Raw genomic sequence first — 16,732 nt, forward strand, 5'->3', positions numbered from 1 at the left:
AGCACTGTACAAAGATGACAGGTGCACTCACATGAGTCTCAGTCATATGTATGGCAAGTTTGGTTTAAATGTCTCCATGTGTTTTCGAGTGATGGTGGAAAATACATACATACAATTTTATATATATAGATAGATTAGCTGATTACTTGGAGTTGCCCGGGTATTTATTTATTCCAATCTTATGCAGGAAAAGGAATAAAATAAAGCTATAGTGGTAAATCAAATAAATTTTTTACAGGTTTTAAGGTATAAGTACATTATACAATTGAAATACAATTAAATAAAATTAATCTAAATTTATGGCATATGTTCCAATGCTGTTTGAAATGTTTTAACAAGAACATTGTGCTCATGAAACATTCTTTGTAAGTTTAAGACAATCTGAAATTTTGTTCTTGATATGTAGGTGCACCTCTGGTCAGTTTCTATTAGTTTGTTTTCAAGAAAATATAGTTGTAGAAATTTTGATGATTGATCTGGCAGCGGAAATAACGATCCAGTTTTATGGTAAATTTGCCCTTGCACCGTGAATGTGGATGGATGGAAATCAATGCTGTTGAACTGATTTGGCCCCGAATTATGTCATTTGAAAACATGAGTTGTATTTTTTGATGTTATTAATAAAATGCTTTGACTATTTGAGGTATTTGCTGATGTGTAATTCCAAAGTTCTTGTGGTGGTGTTTCCAGTTGGCAGAGTTTGACTTTCCCTTTCTTGCAGCAAATACCAGGATACTCAGATTTACTTCTCTGCTTGATAGTAACTACAAACCATTTCCATTTTTCTGATGTTAACACTTGCATGCTGCGAGTAGTCTTTATGTGGATCATATTGGAATCCTTCCAGTGCTAAGCTAAAATGTTTTGCAGTAATCGTCTGGCTTTTTCTCTCATTTTGTGTGCTCGGGTCTCACGCTGTTGTACTGTCTCTGAAGCTTTAGATGTAGTAGCTTTATCTCTCTTATCCTGTAGTTGGGCCTCACGCTGTTGTACTGTCTCTGAAGCTCTAGATGTAGAAGCTCTCTCATGCAGTCTTCTATTCCTCTCCTCTGGATTTTCTTGTCTACGGTGTTGTTTCATTTTTTTTGCCTTTGATTGTAATTACGTTTTCTCGAAGGCATTATTACATGCCAGAAAATTATGTAAGCAAAAGGCACACTGTCACTGAGCAATACATACACACATGCAAATATACCTCTGACATATACCACAGTGCTGTACAAAGATCAGCAGTGCAGTCACATGAGTCATATGTATGGCAAGCTTGGTTAAAATGTCTACATGCGTTTTCAAGTGAACGTACGTGGAACATGAACGTGGTGGAACGTACATCCATATACATACATACACATACACACATACAAATATATATATATATATACATATATATATATATATATATATATATATATATATATATTTATTATTTTTAAAATGCATGACAAAGTTTACAGGGTTTGTGAACGAAGTATGCAGCAATAAATCCCTTGTGGCTTACAAGTTGAAAGTTTAAAATTAAATGTGATCGATCACATGCCAGTAATTGTCTGTCAGAGCCTGGGTGCGCACTGTCACAGGACTTTGGATGTCTTTCAGTAGATTGATAGCATAAACTATATGCTTTAGCTGAAATATAAAAACAGTCTGAAGCTTACTGACAGTGATTAAATTAGGGAAAGTATTTTACCTGAAGACAATCAGTTTAGTGTGTATACCCATTATACAGTTTTCCTGAGTTAGTATGGTGGAGACATGGCTCATAGTAATGCCTTTACAATGGCAGTCAGGGTGTGATTGGTTGTTGTAATCAACACTTTTCCTTTACACATGTTTTATTTAGGAACGAATGCATTTCCCAACACATCACAGCCATAAAATGGATAAATATTGATTATAATAATGAAATGCCTCCATGATGTTTAGTTATGTTCTTATTCAATAGATACAAGTAATCTTAACAATAGACAAACATTTTATTTTAACAAAGTTATATAAAGAACATCAAGAAAAATGTATGTAATATATACAGAAGCAATAATCTCCCATTAAAAAAATGTTTATATAGGATATAAGTATATTCATTGAATGTGAGCATAAAATATCACCCCCTTGGCTGATTGGATCAGAATTGCGTTTTGTGGTAAAACTGCTTTCTCAGAAGGAAAACGGCCCAATTGTTTATAAGTTATGTATGATGTAACAGACATAAAAAACAAATGTATGTCATCAAAAAATAAATTTGTGTCAAAGGATGTAAGGTACAACAATGTATTAATAAAAGGCAACTATGACTCACGCTTAAAATGATATGTTGAATTGAGACTAGGACTCTTCAAACAAATATGAAATTAGAGAAGAAATGCCATGCTATTCTCTATGTACTCAAGCTCAAGGCAACATAAGAAACATCAGTATGTTAAGGACACAGGTAAACGTCCTTACCAGGTAAAGATGGAAAGTATATAATCAAAAGAGCATGAAAATAATATGTATGAAGAGCATAAAAAGAATGCAGCTTGCAGCAAATGATCCCTTCCTCCTAACACTTCTGAGTCATCCAGTAGTCCAGCCAGTAGTTTTATGCAATAGTAGCTGATTCTAATATTAAAGCAATCAAAGTAGTGATTGCTAGATATTCTATGATATTCTAAAATAATTTTTAACTGGCTTTTGTAATTAAATATCTTCTAGGGTGATCCTGGTCCAAGAGGCCCTCCTGGGATACCTGGTAAAGAAGGTCCTAAGGTAAGTGGACAAAGTGAGTACTAACCAAAATATTTGCATGATTATTTTCGGTGGGATGGGGGTTTTTATCAACAACTAAAAAATGTCACACTTTCAAACATATATTCTGTTGATCATTATAGATGAAGCAATCAACTTCCCCAAAATAAACAGGATGTCAGGCCTATGTAATGTCACTGACAGCTGCTCAGTAGGAATGCATTTATTTTGTAGATAAAAGAAGAATGTTGTGATGAAAGTAGAGAACAGATTGCTGATCAACATGTCATGATGAAACTATATCTCATAGTGTATTCCATGGAGCTTGGCTGTGAGATAGAATAGGATAGCAGAACACAGATTCTTACTCCGATGACCAGACAATAAAGAATCATTGACGGCTTTATCAATCCCAATATCCCATGTAGACCTAGGCATCTTTTCACTTACAGCCTCTAGATTCCATGTCTCATTTATTCACTTGTTTTGCCATGTAAATAAAAATGCTTGAGTCTATTTTTCTTAGCCAAATATGTTCCATATGCAGTATTTTATCTTATTCAGATGTATAGTCCTGTACTGAAAAACCAGCTTTAGACTTATTGTTTGTCACAGCAGAGCATAGACAAAAAATAAAGAAGGAAAAAATATCATTTTTGGTCCAGAGGTTTAATGCGTATGAATAGTGTGACAGATCCCTGGTAACTCTGCATGCTACTAAAAATGAATTGTACAGTTCATTTGAAGCAATGTAGTTAACAGAGCTTGAAATGAAATCCAGTGATTGCACTGTTGTTTGAATTTTGTTCTAGGGTATCAAAGGTGAACGTGGCTTTCCTGGCCTGTCTGGAGAGAAAGGTGACCAGGTACTAATGTTCTTTTCTTTCATCTGCATATTTGTCTTACAATGAACAGCCAGAGTTTGCAGTGTAAATGGGAAATAGTCTCATTGGACCCGATGGAGCAAGGAAGAAATAACGTGAGCTGTGCAAAACTGCTGTAGAGAATTTAATTGCTTTTTCCAATCACAGGCTTTTATAGACTGAACAAAGTTCAAGTTGTGTATCTGTATGTTAAACTGTATTAAATAATTGCAGATAAATTATAGTAGGTGTTAATGTATTAGATGCTGCAAGACTATAAAAGCAAAAAGTAAAGCATTGCTTGTGTATATATTTTTGTGAAGCTTGTGGCGTAAAATGTCCAGTCTCAACTATATTGACCAGAATAAAAAAAACAACAAAAGCACAATCTTAAACTACTAGTAGTATTTGACCTGATATAGCTTTATGGTATCAAGGTACTCCCTCCCTGAACAGACCAATGTTTAATTATTCCAAAGTCAGTGGTGCTTGACTGTCCTCCTGCCATTAAAGTTGGATGCAAATATCTCCCCCTTGCTCGAAATGACAAAATATTTTAGTAATAGCCATAAAAATAAAGTTGAAACAACAGCTCGAAAAGAAGAAAGTGGAAATTATAGAGTGTCTCTTTATTTAGTGTCCCATAATTTGTTAGCAAAGAAGTGTCCTACCTAGAATGGTGGTTAGTGGAAAAGTGTCCCTTTACATTGGTAGTCAAAGGTACAATGATACAATGATGTTCAGTGACATTACAATGATTATCAGTGGTAGAGACAAACCCAACGTCAGTTGTTAGTCAATGAAAGATGTGCTGTTACATTGTGGAAGCAGTGGATAGAATGTCGTTACATTTGGAGGTCAATGGAAAAGTGTTACTTACACTGGTGGGTTGTGACAACAATGGCACTAAAAAGATTATGTTGGTGTCACTGGTTAGTAAACAGAGGAGGAGAAGCTTTACTTGTCCCACAAAGCTGGCTTAAAACTGTGCAGACAGAATCAAATATAAGGAAAATTGTAGATATAATAATTAACCACTGCTTACTGTTTAATAAACAGTAAGCAATCTCTGTAGGGGTCATTGACTTGAATGCACACCTCAATAAAACAAGGCTTCTGTAATGTTTTAGGTTAACTATTGCTAAAATATTATGAACACAAGAAGGATTGTCCTAAATTTGGATAGTAACATTTAATTTCTAGAAAATGTTTATTGGTTGTTATCCAATTTTTTATGTAAAACATTTTAAAAGTTTTTATTCTTGCTTATTTTATTAACAATTTCTTTTAGCAAATATAAACATTTTAGTATACAATATTATTTGAGCAACTGCTTTTGCCAGGTTTGTGTGAAGTAACTTAATTTGAATTACATTTATTAAGAAAAATTGCTAGATTATTTACAAATCAAAGACCAAGCGTTCTATCACCTTAGACATAGTTGTCACTTTGCTCCATTATTATAAGGTTGAAATATAATTTTGAATTTAATTTATAAATTATGCATATATACATCTCATTTTAGGGTTTACCTGGTATTCCTGGAACACCTGGAATTTCTGGACCGCCTGGACCTCCTGTAAGTTTCATAAATATATATATTTAGAAGCTTTGGATTTAGTGTAATCAGATTTAATGTATCCCAAAGCAACATCTCTAGTGTATGTCTGTACTGTGTAAGGCCATTTTTATTATGAATGTTGAATAGCTGTCAGTATATTCATGTCTGTAATGTTTTAGCACTAGTTAAGTTTTTTTAAAGCAGAAGAAAGATTTGCAAGTGAAACATTCTGGGCTCTATTTATAAAGTATGAAATCTGTGGTGGAGAAATAACTATTGCCATTAAAACACATTGACCTGGAAAATTTCCCTGCTTTATAAATGAAGCCCTTTAAACACAGGTGAAATAACTTCATGAATCATATGACTTTTAAAATAAACAATTTGCATTTAAAAAATAAATTATTATAAGCATTTACATTTTGCTTAGAACCACCAACACAAAATAGTTATATATAGTTACATACTTAGTCAGGTTGAAAAAAGGCTTAACTCCATCAATATGACTGGGAATTGGGATATACTTTGTTTTTTAATGTGAGTTAAAGTGTTTACGTATACTGTATACAATGCTTATTTTTCCCACTGCAACATACAATTGAAAAGCAGACAAGGTACAACAGTTACATTAGGTACACTTGCTATTCACAAGCATTTTATTTATTGCTGCTTTAGCCTGTTTATAAAGGCTTGCATTATTAGCATGTATAGTAAGAAGGTTGTAAGTCATGTAAGAAAGTCATTCACAGAAAATAAAAAAAATGTACACAACTGCATCACAATGAGAACTCACATTCTTTATAGCAATTCATGGCAACTTTCAGAATACACACATCAATCAAGTGTTCATATAGCTTTTCTTTGACATTTATTGCTAGACGTGCACAGTATTAATAGATGCAAATGTAGAGAGTATATTTGAATTGTAGGTATGTAATACCAGGTATGTATAGTAAATTTAACAATTTGCTTACATGTTGGAGGGTTACATATAAATGTACAGACTAGTTTACAGTGAGTTACTTTATCCTAGAGGTTAGTGGGACTCATTTTCCACATTAAAGCCATGCTGTTAGAGTTTATTTATTTGGTAGATTCTAATTTGGCACAGTCTTATTAACCTGCCTATAATTTTTAAAATGGAGGAATTTGTCCTATGATTGCGGCTGTTACTAGTTCTGAGTTTCTGGGTTTGGTAAATAGAGAATGGTGGGACACAATGTGGTCTGTAAATCTCTTTCTAATACTGAATTTGCATTTGTTAAATTTCTGACTGTTCTGGTGTCTGGATCACTCTGCCAATGTGTGGAAGTTGTCATGGGACATATTAGATTATGACTAAAGCTAAAACTAAAGATCTTTTATGATCCTTTCCAACGATAAGAACCGCACGATGCATGGAGTGCTGTACATACAGCGCCGTACTGCTTAATGAACAGGGGAGGGGGAGAGCGACAGAGCGGCACCCTGCTGTGCCCTCTCCGCCTTCCCTTGCATTAGGATCGCTCGTTGTTCATCGTCGGACGGATCCACAGACGATGAACGACGCGGCCAGTACACACGACAGATTCTCGCCCGATATGCACCCCGAGTCGGGCGAGAAAAATTTGACGTGCCTACTTAGCTTAACTAGCTCATTTTAATATTAGGTTGACTGAAATAAATTTTAACATATTTTTGGGTTTTTACTGTTTAATTGTAATAAATAAAGAAAAGGTTTTTTATACTAGAAAGGTATTTTTATACAAGAAAGGTATTTTATACCATGAAAATAGCAATACAACAAAAAATACTATCAAGCCAGTTATAGCATCCATATTATGTTAAAAATATTTATGTTGAATAGACAGCTAGAACAAAATCCACCATATTTGGCTTCATAGACTTTAAATGCACATCAGATCCGGATCCACTCAACTGTTGCCATTTTGTCTGCCAGCATACATGTGTGCATATAATTCTGCAGTCTGCACTGTTAAAAATAAAAAGTAGAGTTTTTAATTCATCCTTTGATAATTGTAGGCCATAGTGTCAAATGCATTTAAACAGTTTTATGTGAGGCTCTTGCATTACTATTTCAAGGGTGGATGAAAATCAAATGCAAACCAAATGATCAATGGGTACTGATAATTAACTTGGCACTTTCCTGAACAATGTTCATGTTATTTTATTAAAGCAAATACTAATTAATTTTCTTTTTAATGTGTTTAATTCTAATAATAGGATGCCAGTAATAAATCAGCTCATTTATTTCTATGGTGCTGACTGTGCCTTGATATGTTTTCTCCTTAAAATTGTCATTTAAAAAAGGTGCCGGTGGGAAGGTTATATTTATTCTAGGAAACAGTGCAATTGTTAAACATCTGCTCGAACTAAAAAGGTTTAGATCATTTATTTTCTTGGCAATTGCTTGTTGTGTTTACATGTTTTTTGGCAATAGAATGGTCACTCTCTTTTGGGAGACTGCAAAAACTTCTAGGGGGGGCATTTAGAAGACTGTAGGTCAAGATGCAAATGTTACAAGCTGTTTCATTTTAAATATAATACATCTTTGGGAATTGCAGGCAGATGTTTATGTGGTCAGGCTTGAGTCAGCAAGCTAACAGCTCTGCATGTGTAATTCATTCAACACTTCTGAATTCTGGTTAGAAGTTTAAAAACCTTCACATTAATTTAGCACTGGAAACTACACCTTCCTAGTATAATGTGACGCAAGACCACAACATTCATTACCATGTAACTAGGTACAGTGTATCTATTTACTAAACAGGTTGTAACAGTGGGGTCTAGTGCAGCTTATAAATTAAATGTACTATAGGTCTGATTTTTTAAATCTCTCCAAAACTGGAAGATAGACTACCATGGGAGAACCTAGGGGATCCAGCAAACCTGGAATGAATTTCTTTAAAAAAATGTGCTATTAGTTGCAAATGTGCTTCAGAACAGATCTTTTACAGGTTTGCTGGATCACCCAGGTTCTCCCATAATATCTATAGTCTCTACTCTACATTCTTGGGGAGCTCATTGGCCCTGATTTTTTAAAGCTCTCTAAGGCTGCAAAGAATACCCTTTTATCAGTGAAGCAGGGTGATCCAGAAAACCTGGAATGAACTAAAGTCATTAGCTATTTGTTATAGCAAATGTTTTCAATTCTGTACCAGATCACTTGCAGGTTTGCTGGATCACCCAGCTTCACTGATGAATATGTATGTTCTCCAGGCTTGGAGAGCTTCAATAAATTGCGGCCATTCTGTCTGTCATCATCCAAACATATTTTATAAATTACCAGCACCCAAGGACATCTATGACATGTTCAAAGTTCACCTGAATTCACAAAAATAAATATGATTTAAAATCTTTATTTATTTTAAATGAACCTTCTTTCTGGGTTGCTAACCAGGCTCTTCTAATTTCTTTTTTGAAAGTGGTTCTCCAAGTCCTCTCCTTGGCATGCTACCATGTCCATTGAACCAAGCTTGCACTGCAGGCAGAAAGTGCTTAAAGGTACTAGTTTTTTAGTGGAACAGGAAGAGACATGTAAAATCTCTCCTGCTTAAAAAGCGGCTAGCAATTTTTTTTCAGATTTAGGCTCTGATTTAATGAGTCTTTATAGCCTATTTTATTTTTTGTTTCTCTGTTTTAGATAGAGAGGATGAAAATTAGAACATATGTCAGATTTATGGCTTTTAGAGTCGCCTTTTCTGAGGTTCCTTCACTTACTATAGATATAAAGGCTGTCACTAGGATAGGAAGTGAGTGAAAATCGTACAGGCAACACAGACTTCTTTTTTTTTTTTCCCCTTATTGGAAAAAAGTGTGAAAAAGGAGCAACCAAGAGCCTCCCGGGATGCGTGACCTAGGTATTCTCTGGGAGGCTCGGCGCTCCCATTCAGTGACTGAAGATAGCGGCGGCCACAGTGATGAACACTTAAAGGGTTGTGTACCCTTTTATGTAAAGTAAAAATGCGTTGAGTTTAGGTATGTTTTGAGGTAGATGTTAAAACCTAAAAAGTCAGCTTTTGTTGTTGTTTGTTTTCCTGTTGCAAATTTACTTCGCTTCCCATCTGGTAAAACATTTTCCCCAGGACAGGAAATGAGGGGAATAATAACTTTTCCCGATTGTATCCAAAGCTTAAAACTGTTTGGCAGTATACATGCAATTTTTAAGTATGCCACCACTGTGAAACTAAAGCTATGAAAAGCAGATCTTTCCTCTCCTAAAAGTTCAGATGGATCTTTTACCCCTAAAAATTAACATGTGAAATGTCCTTCTCCAATATAATACTTTCAGGTTCTTTTTTTTCCATTACCTTACTAAAGGAATAGTATTGCAGTTTGCTTTGTGTTGTGGCACACCACACTGTATCCTAAACCAAACAGGTTAACAAAGGAAGAAATGAATTAGACACAGCATAGCACAATAAAATGTCCTTGACGCACTAATGTAACTTTCAAATATACCAGGAGAATATCTGCCCATTGTTTAATGTCAGACATTCTGTTTTTTACCTTTCTCATAATATGAAATGAGAATTACCTATGGTTAAATGAAATTATTAAATCAATTTTTTGAATATAATTGATAATCAAATTCTTCTAACAAATTATATACAAAAACATATTCAAGGATTTCCAGTGTGTCAATTAAAGAGTCTATTTATTCTTTATTAAAAATGCAGTCCATTAAAATTTTAATTAACTGTAGGCTACATTCTTAGTAGAGTATTGACTGTGGTGTGTGTTCAGACACGTAGAGTACCAGAAATAGGTATTGTCATAGCAATCAGACTCAACAACATATTATACTAAATCATAAATGCTAGCTTTATCTTGATAATCCTATTAATATGTACAATTTACTATTTCATATGTATAGAGTGGTAACCATACTTGATTATTGCATGTAATGGCTCTGTTAAAATCCTAATTGCAGTGTCTAGGTGAGTGACAGATTGGGCACTTTGTGCTTCTGACTGGATGCAGTACAAACAGAAAAAGGTATCAGGGTTCTAACAAATCTCTTCTGCCTAAATGAATTTCACTTGCCTTTGTCTTAATAATGTCACATACATGTGCCTGTTAGTTCCTTTTGTGATACAAGTAAACCTCAATTAGGGTAAAAAAAAGGATGTAAAAGTCTAAGAAGGCACACAATAGGGTTTTCCATAAAACTCAGAAATGGAAAATTATTTTAAGGGGCACCAGGACACTGATTTTAAATTAGGAAGGTATGAAGTTTTTTGAATTTTAGCTATTTTTGGTACTGTATTTTTACAGGTTTTAGGTATATATGCATTAGACCTTATATACAGTGGTGTCAAGAAGTTTTCAGATCCCTCTCACTTTTTACATTTCATGTTGCACCCTAATGCTACAATCCTTAAAATTATTTTTTTTCTCTGATTAATCTACACTCGGTACCTCATAATGACAAAGGGAAAACAGAATTTTAGACAGTGTAGTATATTTATTACAAAATATGATACTGAAATATTACATTTACCTATAAATTCAGACCCTTTATTCGTACTAAGTTGAAGCACCTTTGGCAGCAATTACAGCCTTGAGTCTTTTTGGGTGGGCTGCAGCAAGCTTTGCACACCTGGATTGGGGGATTTTCTGCCTTTCTTCTTTGCAGATCCCCTCAAGCTCAGCCAGATTGGACAAGGACTGTCAGTGGACAGCCATTTTTAGGTCTCTCTAGAGATGTTTAATAGGGTTCAAGTCAGGGCTTTGGCTGGGCCACTCCAGGACATTCATAGAGTTAGCCCTATGCCACTCCTGTGTTGTCTTTGCTGTGTGCTTTGGGTCAGTGTCATGTTGGAAGGTGAAGCATCAGCCCAGTCTCTGAGGTCCTTAGCACTAAGGAACAGGGTTTTATTGAGAATAAAAAAAGAAATCTGAAAATAGAGGTTAATATCGAATAAAATGTAGGTGCTTACACTAAACATACATTTATGTATTAAAAACTGTGTCCTATGGTGGCATTTAAAATTTGTTTGGGGCTTCAAAGTAAACTAAATAACTAAAAATTTGCATTCCCTAAAAAAAAATACTCCAGATCACTACATTTGTGGATGACAGTTGGACAAATAGGGACAAAAAAGGATTGCTTATGATGTCTATGTTATTTAGATATCTTGTTTACTTATTGGAAATATAACAGGTATGTGACACACTTATTAACAGCTAAACAATCAAAAACATACTGTTGCTCTTTAAAACAGTATGGATATTATAGGAAGAAAATTCAAATGTAATGCAATCTAAACTTTTTAAATATTTGCAGTATGCCTTCAGTTTTTTTTTATATATATAATAAAACTATGTATGTGAGTTTAAAATATATAATTTGCTCAAGATCCTGTTGCTGTCTTTTTGTTCACTGTACATATGATAAATTCTTTTCTGATGTTTATGCAAAATATGTTGATAATGATATGCATGTTTCAATTGGAGCAGCAAAATTAATGTCTCACTATATCAACATACACCAGGTAGGGTCTTTACATGTGATCTGCCAAGGTGAAAAAGCAACCACTAGCAACATTGTATCCTTTCAGTTTGTTTGCCTTATCAGTAGGATGCAGCTGTTTTATCAGTCAGAAAGAGAAGATCCTTCTTGGGAGACTTAATTGAGTTTAGGCTGACCTCGAAAGTACAACTTTTCAAAGCAAATGTGTTGTTTAAAGCTTTTACTGTTTACAAACCAAATGTACTTTATTTTCTTTAGGGCCAGTTTGGGCGATCTGGACATCATGGGCCTGCAGGGCCAAAAGGAGAAAAGGTATAAGCAAAGGTTAAAAAAGCTATAAAAATAAAACCTAATACCCATTAAAGTTTGGAAAATACAAATATTCGTTATGCTAATATTTACAAGTTAGCTGAACAAAATGTTAACCATTTGCTTCTTTCCTATCAATCTCAAAACTTTAATTATACTTTGCATCTCTCACTTAATTTCATTATAGCATATAATCTTTTTTTATGGACAGTCTTTCATTTAATGTTAGATACTTGTTTGTGTTGTGTTTGTTTTAGATTGAGAAAGCATGTATGAGGTTATTTATATATATTATATGCTGTTGTTTGTCTAACCACAATCTATTAACCCATTTGGTTGCACAATAGTCTGTATTATAACGTTTTACCAAACCAGAAAAGGCTGGGAATTTCCCTATGAAAATCCCCAATCTAGGCTTTCGTTGTTTTTTTTCCATGATACCCATTGGACTTGTTCACTCATTCATGTGTAATAGAATAGCTGACAGCTTACACAACAGAAGCTTTAGCTTAATGGATTGTTGCAGAAAACTACCTTATCTTTCTTTTTAATACTAGACAGCATTTTGTTTTCCAAAGCTCCTAGAATCAAGCAGCTGCAATTTATTTCTGAATAATGTTTTTACCTTAGTTTTATCAGTTTTTTCATCCCAGGGCTGGTCATCCCCTCCAGACTTCTTTAGCCACTTCCTAAATACTCTTTCCAGCATCTGTTATGCATATTGTTTTTTATCATCTTTCTGAGGGCAGCAAAGGGCCATGTCTATGCTGTGTGTATGGGCAGTTGCGGTCTTTGGAAGTTTTTGTCTAAAATCTCCACAGTAGTTTTTCATATATAAGCATAATTTTACCTGTTTATTTGTAAGATACGTGTTTACCATGTATAGCAACTGAGAAAAAAAAAATCATCATGTAAATATCTTCGTTTTTTTTTTTTTATCCCCTAGGGTAATGAAGGTCCTCCTGGAAAACCTGGTCCTCCAGGCCCTCCTGTAAGTACAGTAAGTTTATTTTATAAATTACAATCATGTGAAAGAGAAAGCACTCCCCCTTTCAGATCTAAGGTTTGGCATATCAGGACATACAAATACAACCCCAAATAAACAACACATGATATGTTGACCTGTGAAAAAAAGTAAATCCTTACCACTTCCATAAGAATCCCACAGGTTTTTCAGGTCACATATTGGATGCTCTAGGTGACTTGTGCATTTATTAAATTATTGAAAGAAGCTGTGTTCGCAAATGTTTGGCACTCATCATGCAAAAGAGTGCAATGTCATTCAGAACTTACAAATCTGTGAATATGCCATTTTGCTAATTTATGCCCCAAAATATATCCAATTTTAATGTTATACTAATATTATAAGTAAGCAGATTTTTTTCTGTAATGTTGCACTGAAAATGGAACAAAGCTCTCCTAAATTGTAAAACAAACTTTTACTAAGAGCTTTACCATATACAAAAAAAAATCACTTGTCCTAGTTTCTTTAATCAGAAGACATTGTGAACTAAATTTTTGGGTAAATTTCACAGGATCTATGTTTGTTTTTGAATCTACTACCAAATAAAAGCCTTGTATATGTCATAAAAAGTATAGTTAGTATCTTAGGTCATCAAATGGCCCAATTAAAGCTGAACTAAAGCTGGCTGACTCACCTGTCTGCATTCCAGAGCTGGGTGCCACCATGTTCCTTCTCTTCTTCCTTTCACAGGCGCCCATGAGTTCATTTATACCAGCACATGCAAGGGAAGCTGGCATTGTCAAGTTTTCCAGGCAACCAAAGCTTATGCTACACATGATGATCACCTGCCCTGTTCTGCACTAATAACTTGCCTGATCACACAAACCTAAAAATGGAACTTTAGTTCCACTTAAAGCTCTTGTGTGCAAACAAATCTGATTCACTAAACTTTGAATAAAAGAAATGCACTGAACAAAGCAAATTTAATTCAACTCTTAAAGATCTACAGTTGCTAAGTAGATGCTGATTGTGTAGTCCTATCTTTTTGTAGGATAACTATGGTTATCATTTTAGATGCCAACCAGTAGAAATATGCCACAGATAACTATAAGTTATTTTATTATTAGAAAAAGAAATGCACTGGTAACACACTCATTCTTCTGAAATTGCCAATTACTGTAACAGCTGGTGTTTTATAGCATACATATTGTTAATTCTTTGGTTAAATGTGTACTTTGTTCATGCCTAATTATTCTCCTCTTCATGTTAAGTCCTTCCATTTTTTCCTGTAAAACAGTATAGTAAATTTATGCTGGGCATGTAGGAAACTGAGATGGGATAGAATTTTAGCTTTGGCTATTATCAGTTTCTGGGAAAGGGTACAGCAGTCTTAAACTTTAACATGAAGTTTAACACATATATATATATATATATATATATATATATATGAAACAAAATGCAATATTGCCGTTTTAACAAAAAACTAACTGGGAAAATCATAACATACCCTGTGTATATAATAATAATGTGTGTAAATACAGACAGGCGTGGAGTGAACGAGCAGACAGGACAAGGTTAAAGTTATTGTTTTGGAGTTAGAGCAAGGTCAGTCTGAGGATTACTAGGAGGGCAGAAGTTGAGGGTGGAGTTAAAGTGATATGAGGTTAGGGGATTAGAGATGAGGTACTTCCCCCTTGTTTTGATGCTTTAGTTGAGCTGTAGTTGTGGTTGAGGTCTTTGAGGGAAGTATCTTTTGGTGACGGTTTCAGTGAGGTTGAAGATCCATCTTTGTTGTGGAGTTTCCTGAATGGTTTGAAGAGGAGCTGATTCTAAACTTGGCTTGGGATAGGCTGCGAGTAGATGTGATATTGTTCCCTAGCTGAGTGATGAAGCTGTTGGGAGCAAGAATATCATGGTTGCGCAGAACCTAGGTGGTAGTGGGGGCTTTAGGGACCAGCAACCGAAAAGAGTTAAGAAACCGTGGATTGATATTATATTTTTATTATTATGGTTTTAGGTTGTTATTATGTTTAACCAAAGGGTGTGGTGTGTTTATTGGAAAAATAGGGGTAGTTGGTGGTAATCAATAGGTCTGTGGGTCTTTGTCATACTGCAGTCATGAAAGTGAAAATCAACCAATATGCCTACCTATTAGTATCAAAAGTTAGTGGTGGTGATAGTGAAATGATGGGTCTTATTAGACTTGCAGTTGGAACTCCACACATTGTAGTCACTCCAAGTAGTTACTACTGCTAGGCTCACAGGACACTTAATTTGATGGAACTAAATCTGTGATATTCCCCTATCCACATTCCATTGCAGGTTGCCACCATCTTCCTTCTTCTTTTCTGCCTGTGGACAATCTTTGCCCGCCTTGATTGGCTGGGCCGGGCTGATTTAATTCCCGCACAGGTGCTGGTTTTTCCATTTCTGGTACGCACAAAGAGAAGCTGAGGTTGATGAGTTTTCCTGGCAACCAACTCTGGTTGTGCATGTAAATGCATTCATTGTCATTGCAGAAAAATATATCCCTTACTGCAATTACATTCAGGCCTGAATTGTTTGAGTTCAAAGTGGGACTTCGCTTTAAGTTCTGAGTAGTTCAATCTTCAGATCTTTCAAGCCCTTGTGCCCCTGTGGAAAGAAGGTGATCAAGTATTTGCTCAATCTGCTAGGGTAAAAGACAGGGAAGACTTCAGGAGTCTAATAGGCCCCAAATGTTTTCACATTGGGGCCTTGTTAAGCCCCCTGTTAAGTTTACCTGCTTTTTTTTCAGATATGGGAGGAAAACCACACAAGCACATTGAGAATGTACAAACTCTATGTAGATAGTGTCCTGGCGGAGGTTGGAACCTGCCACCCTGCTACTGCAAAGGCAAGGGTGCTAGCCACTTAGCCACCATGCTGGCCTCTCCTAGTTGAAATCTCCCTGTTATCCTCCCTGTAAATCCTCTTAAAAATGTATCTATAAAATTTTTATAAACTCTGCCACATGGAACGCTTACTGCCAAATGCAAAGCTCCACAGCCATGGGAATACTCCTGTCAGTGTGAGATCCCCGGGCACTAGAGGTTAAATGGGAACAAGTCTCATTTAACCTCCGCTCCGCTACCCCGATTGCTCTTGCAGCCCTAGCGGAACTATAGTATGTGTTCATGGATAGAGATTCTCTATCCAAGAACACAGGAGTCCCACAGGATCCCCGGGCACTAGAGGCTAAATGGGGACAAGTCTCCCCATTCATCACCTCCAGTGCTCTGTGATTGGCTGGGTAAAGGAAAATAGTGATGACAGCTCAAGCGTCAGAGGTGAATGAATAGGGAGACTTGTCCCCATTTAGCCTCTAGTACCTGGGGATCCCATGGGACTCCTGTGTTCTTGGAAATCTCCATCCAAGAACACATACTATAGTTCTGCTAGGCCTGCAAGAGCAATCGGGGGAGTGGAGCTGTCAGCTCTGCCCCGATTTCTCTTGTAGTTTTACACAGTCCTGAAAAATATGTTTGATCACCCGAACAATATCACTCTATTCGATTGAATAGCTGTCGAATCGAATAGTGAGATATTCGACCAACACTACATATCACCAACTGTCCCTTCAAGAGGATCATAATCTAATGTTCTACCATATTCATATGTAATAAGATACTCCAAGGACAATTTTTTGAGGAAAAGATGATTAACCTAATCACATGTTTTTGGGATGTGGGAGGAAACTGGCGTACCTGGAGGAAACCCACGGGGACACAGGGAAAACATTCAAACTCCTTGCAGATAGTTTCCTGGCCAGGATGCTGTGAAATGCGTTAGGCACCTTTTGTTCTGACGCTCCACTG

The 16,732-nt window shown here is 35.6% G+C and overlaps 1 protein-coding gene and 1 long non-coding RNA gene across 2 annotated transcripts in view; both read left to right on the plus strand.

Annotated features, from left to right (window-relative positions):
• COL19A1 (collagen type XIX alpha 1 chain) overlaps positions 1-3,321 on the plus strand; it is a 123,411-nt gene extending 120,090 nt beyond the window's left edge. Inside the window, exons 19-20 of the mRNA XM_072410185.1 lie at positions 2,692-2,745; positions 3,289-3,321. Coding sequence (XP_072266286.1) covers positions 2,692-2,745; positions 3,289-3,321 — 87 coding nt within the window. The remainder of the gene's footprint in view (positions 1-2,691; positions 2,746-3,288) is intronic.
• Positions 3,322-3,534: 213 nt separating this feature from the next.
• LOC140330057 (uncharacterized) lies at positions 3,535-11,936 on the plus strand. The gene is made up of 3 exons (XR_011920594.1): positions 3,535-3,590; positions 5,113-5,166; positions 11,882-11,936. It is a non-coding gene; the product is annotated as an uncharacterized lncRNA (long non-coding RNA).
• The last annotated feature ends 4,796 nt before the right edge of the window (positions 11,937-16,732 follow it).

Source organism: Pyxicephalus adspersus, chromosome 4 (genome assembly GCF_032062135.1).
Source record: "Pyxicephalus adspersus chromosome 4, UCB_Pads_2.0, whole genome shotgun sequence".
Classification (NCBI taxonomy): Eukaryota; Metazoa; Chordata; class Amphibia; order Anura; family Pyxicephalidae; genus Pyxicephalus; species Pyxicephalus adspersus.